Source organism: Sinocyclocheilus rhinocerous, unplaced genomic scaffold (assembly GCF_001515625.1).
Source record: "Sinocyclocheilus rhinocerous isolate Xijiao unplaced genomic scaffold, SAMN03320098_v1.1 scaffold3825, whole genome shotgun sequence".
Classification (NCBI taxonomy): domain Eukaryota; kingdom Metazoa; phylum Chordata; class Actinopteri; order Cypriniformes; family Cyprinidae; genus Sinocyclocheilus; species Sinocyclocheilus rhinocerous.
In genome coordinates, this window is record NW_015641499.1 from 181,177 (window position 1) to 186,754 (window position 5,578).

General features: G+C 39.7%; 1 protein-coding gene across 1 annotated transcript in view; it reads right to left on the reverse strand.

The window, feature by feature from the left end:
* Positions 1–389: 389 nt before the first annotated feature.
* Positions 390–5,578, reverse strand: part of LOC107755180 (WAP four-disulfide core domain protein 18-like) — a 19,820-nt gene continuing 14,631 nt past the window's right edge. Inside the window, exons 2-3 of the mRNA XM_016571890.1 lie at positions 830–967; positions 390–586 (exon numbers count right to left, since the gene is read on the reverse strand). Coding sequence (XP_016427376.1) covers positions 432–586; positions 830–967 — 293 coding nt within the window. The 3' untranslated portion in view covers positions 390–431. The remainder of the gene's footprint in view (positions 587–829; positions 968–5,578) is intronic.

Consider the following 5,578-nt stretch of genomic DNA (forward strand, 5'->3'; position numbering starts at 1 on the left):
TATAGGAAAAAGAAAATCTGGAAACCTAGTTAAAAATAAAGGGGATAATGGTGTCACGATCACCAGTTGGAGTGCCCATGAGCTCCTCCAGAGGGCACTCCACCACAGACTGTTTCTGCCTCAAACTATGCGTCACATTATCCTTTGCCAGGATAATAACAATGGATTACTCTTTGACCTATTAGGCAAACACCAGTTTGGGAGGATGAAAGTTTCCTGTATATTATGACCTACTAGTAAAATATTAGCCATGTAGAAATAACTTCTACCAAAAATGGTGATTGATCTGGTTAGTGATGTTGGACTGCTATTACTTTGAACCGAACATTTATTTTAACCCCCCCCCCAAAAAAAAAAAAAAAACATTTTTACAAAGAAATTTATTTGGGGACCACAAAACGGGGAACAAAAAAAAAAAATTTGTTACACAATCAGTATCTCCGTGATCCTTTCCCATACGGTTCACTGCATGCATGGCCACAGGTGGTTGGGCAACACTTCTTTGTGGCAGGACACTGGCCATCATCGGAACAGCTTTCAGCACACGCTGGAATCTTCTTTGGTTTGGGACACCGACCAGGCTTCACTGCATGGACACGGATAGTCAGCTTTAGTCGGTCCATTTAGTGGCATTCAGTCTTAAATATGCAACACTAAACACTCAGCATTGACAGCAAATTTTACCTACAGTGAGTTACATTCCAAGTATTGTTTTATTAATTTTGTAAAGCCATCCAGTTTAAAAACTGTCCAATGGGATGAATAACTTAACCTACATTTGACACCAAGAAAAACATTATTAGTATCATCCAATTTTTTATACGGATACCTGTATATGGAGCTGTACAGCAATGTCCACATCCATTGCTGCAGCACTTCTCATTGTCTGGACAGTCAGAGTCACCAGTACAGTACCTGGCACATGATCCTCCCACAGGTTTTTCGGGTGGACACTCTCCTGGCTTTGCTGTTATACAAACATGACAGCAAGCATATCATTGAATGCTGAACATCTCCATTCACATACACCAAAATTGTGCTCTAATATTTAGGTTTTTCCATAGCATTTCAGTCTTTGCTTACATCTTATACATTTAATCCAAAGCGTTACTTGCAGTTTCTTTGCAACAGTCAAATTTACTAGTAGGCCTAGTTTCTGAGTGGGAGTTTCAAAAAAATAAAAAAATTAAGCTTTTGGAAGAACCTCTAGCATCCATCATGAACTGAAACGCTTTGCAACAGAACTCCAACCTTTATTCAAATTTCACATTTATCTGCTTCAAGTTAAAGGAGTTTTGAAACCCATTCATTACTAAACTGTTAATAAGTTTCAAAGACACTAGCTACTGCATTTCTTGGGGCCGTGTAATCAAGTTAACAGATCTTCTCATCTGAGGCTTTACTTCAAGTAGCATCTGTTGTGCTCAATTATCCGGACAGACATAATAAAACAGCAGTCAGCAAGCAGTACACTTGAGCTGTCATCTTCTAGACCTGAGATCGCTCAATGATCTGCTGGAAAACACGCTGAATTAATGCGTCAGGAGGCGAGAACAGCAAGACACACCAAACAAACTACAGTGTTACAGCAATAAAAACCTCTGTAAAATAGGGGCTTTTAAAGATCCAGGGAGATCCGGTCTACTCCAACTCTGATTAAACTCACCTGCATGTAGCTTAGTAATCATGAAGGCCTTGACTTGTCCAGGTGTGTTTGATTGGGGTTGGATGAGCTCAATGCAGCGTTCACGTCATTTCATAAGGTAATTACCAGAGGAGCATTTCTATGGCAACACTATCACCTGGGCTGCATTCAGCCCTATGGTTCAGCCCCGACAAAACGTTTTTTAAACGGAAACGGTGGTGCGTTGAACACCCTGTTCTGATGATGCAAGAGTTGCAACTAGGGCAGCTGAGAAGGCCATTCTTTGTGTTCTTTTTGAAGAATTTTCGGTGGTTTATATACATGTTGCTGCTGATTGGGCTTACATTTTTGACACACCCACCAAACAAGAGAAAACGTATCTCAAACACCGTTGCACACCGTTTCCAGGAAACATGTCGTTCAACCCGGAAACCGTAACAAAACGCTGCGCACCAGCTTGAGTTTGAACGTGTCCCTGCCAAACAAATGCGCAGTGGTCAGGTGGTACCGCGATCACGTGGTACAAGTTGGACTCGATGGTCAGAAAGTTTGCAAGTTGTAATTTTGAATAAACTCCTACACCTCTTGCACCTAAACTTTGCAGGAAAGTGGATTTCAGCTAGATGGAAGTCTGCCATGATGGAAGACTTATTCTCTACAGTCACACTTAGTTGTTGAGTAAAATAATGGTGAAATGTGCTTTTGTGAGGTAAAAAAATGCAGTGAAAGTGAATGATCTGTCAGTCTTCTGATCTGTCTGTTGCTAACAATTTGCCTAAAGATTGGCCATTTGAATTCTTCATCCAGGTAATAAATGCAATTTATGAAAAATGTATATAAATTATGACGCAACATGTAATACACAATGCATTACAAAATATCAATCAAAACATGCTTTACTGAAGTTGAATCCTTTGAATTTCATTATGGAAATGAATAAAGATCAACAAAAGTTACTGTGTTGCGCTGCTGCAGCAAAATGGGAAATGCTTCAAAAGTCTTTGATTTCGTAAATCAGAGTTGCACCTCATATAAATGTAGGCCATTTCACAGAGAAATGAATGTTGTGAGACACAAACAAGCACTCAGTCGTGTTGAAGCAGTGCCCTTTATATTATTTTCCATTCTTGTACTTCCTCATGTGGGATGCAGTGGATGATTAGATCTCAGAGGATTTCTTGTTCTGTCCAAAATACTCAAGAAACTGGCCATCAGGTCCCACCAGATACATTATGATGGAGGGATCAACCTGCAGTTATGAGAAAATACATGCTGAGTACAGGCTTGTGAGATCATTAGGAATTATTTACAGATATAGTTCACCCAAAAATGAAGATTCTGTCATCATTTACTCACCCTCGTGAGTAAGGGTGAGTAAGTGAAGAATATTGGTAACCAAACAGCTGATAGTAGCCATTCACTTTCATAGTATTTTTTTCCACACTGTGTAACTCAATGGCTACTATCAGCTGTTTGGTTACCAACATTCTTCAAAATATCTTCTTTTGGGTGAGTAAATGCTGACAGAATTTTCATTTTCGGTGAACTATCCCTTTAATATTAGTCAAGAAAATAACTTTCTTCTGTCAGGTTATTACACAAGCTAAACTACATTATTTTACATTATACATTAAAAGCTCACAATGTAGTCGTTGTCTTCATCTTTTGGGCCCTGGCTATAATACACTCTGTAGTAGGCTCTGGAGACTTGCTTAATCTGGGCAGCTGTGCCTGTCAGACCGATCAGCTTGGGGGAAAACTCTGCATGTGAGATTTTGAAAAATATAAATGACGAGGAATCATATTACAGCATTCGGTAAGTGTAGAGTGAAAAAAATTATCCCTGCTCAACTTTGACATTGGCTGCCAGTGCTTCTGGTGTGTCTCTATCAGGATCAACAGTGATGAGAATTAGTGTTATGTCTGGAAGTGTTTTAATTCTATCTATGACAGAAAAGTATCAGGTTTTGCTTGAAAATTGTTCTTGTACTCATAGGCGGAAATCCCGGTGGGGTCGGGGGGGTTATCTGAGGGTTGTCCCCCCTAAAAATATGATTAATAACCATGCTGTGTATTATAAATAACAATGCTTTATACTTTAAATAATTGTGTAAGTAGTAAAACAACACAAACGGGGCAAAAATGCGTTTTAAGTTTAGAAACATTTTGAGTCTCCCCTCCCTTGCCTCACAGTGCTTTAGTCCGACTCCAAATGCCTGCTTTCCTCTTTTACATAACCTACACACACGTGGAACTCCAGTAAGTAAGGCTGTCAAGGCTATTTTATTCACTTAAACATCGGATTAAGTGATTATTTTCTCTTTAATACAGATGATGCCAATGTATTTTTTTATAAGTCCGCTAGCAATAATAACATTGCCAGGTTTCGTACAACAAAACCCGCCCAACTGCTACTCAAATCTAGCCCAAACTAACCGCGTTTCGAGGGGGTCCCCTGGTAAAATTCGCATTCCAGGGGCTAAATATCACGTTATTGGGGTTGCTTCAACCCGCGGACATGACAAACAACTTGCGGCAACAGTGATAATGTAGCCCAATTCCACGGGGAAACCGCGGACTTGGCAACACTGTAACGGATACAACGGACACGAGCGCTGTCACGGCGCGACCACAACAGCGTGACGTTGTCTAATTTGGCAGTCTCCCTGCCACACTAATAGTAGTAAGCCATTCCTCTGTGTATACATATCCTTGCAAGTACAATTTTAGCTGTATTATATGTGTCCCCTTCAGTAAATGCTCTTGAGAAATTTTATGTTTATTGCCCCCCCCCAACTTTTAGATTAAATTTACGCCCCTACTTGTACTATTTTTCCTTCAAATATTTTTTTAATCTGATGTAATAATCATTATAATAAAAATATTATATACTATATCCAAAAGTTTATCCTTATCTCTGAAGACTCTTTCAGGTCCTGGATGGCAGAGTTTACTATCATAGTCTCGGATCAGTAACTTGGTAACCCAGTGATGTGGGTCAAGAACTATAAGGTGTATAACTGTCAACTCTAGTCCTTCAGCTTGACGTAAACGGCCACCAACTCTGATAAGTAGCAAGAATCATCAAATTCTGGGGCAAGAGCAAGGAGTCGACTAGTGGAAGGTACAGGTTTACCAGCTTTTAGCAGTTTGTACTCATCAGGAAAACTATCAACTTGAGATTTCTGCAGGATATGCCATTCTTCAGTTTGCTGCTGATGGTGGCCCTGTATCTTTAAGCCCCTGAACTGTGGCCTCTACTAACTCATTCCAAGTGCTGTGTGTGGTAGGGTCGGGACCCAGGTAGCCAGCGCAATCGGGAAAATTGAAATGAAATTGCAAAGAAATGCAATACTGGCAGTGCATCAGATGGAGAGATCTAAAAGTTCATCAAAAGATGGCTGCTGCTCACTTTGGACAGAGATGGGGGAAGAAAAGAGAGGGCCCGAATGCAAACAAATTCTTCCAAAGGTATGTTCCAAATGTTAACATTTACCAGAGTTGCCATTCATGTTATCAGTCAGATTCAGATTGTCTGAATAATCATACGTGTCATTGTCTGTCCCCCTTTTTGAATCTCTTTCTGTCAATCTGTCCCTCTTTTAGGGTACGCTTACTTGAGGAAGCTCCTGGATTTTGTTTTTTTCAAATAAATTCTAATATCACTCATATTTTCATTGTGTCATTTTTGTACTTGGGAGAAAGTAGCACATGTGGATGTTATGAGGTAATTCATGGGGTCGGTGGGGATGCCATGAAAAGAAATGGTGTAAGGGTCAAACCCTTAATCTTTGTAAAGATGACATGTTTAGTTGACATGCATAAGTACATGTAGACTTAACAAGGACACTGTAAAATATGTATTTGATTTTAGTTGGAAGTAGATGCCATCTTAAGGATTTTAAGGTAACAATGTCATTTTGTGGAAAAACA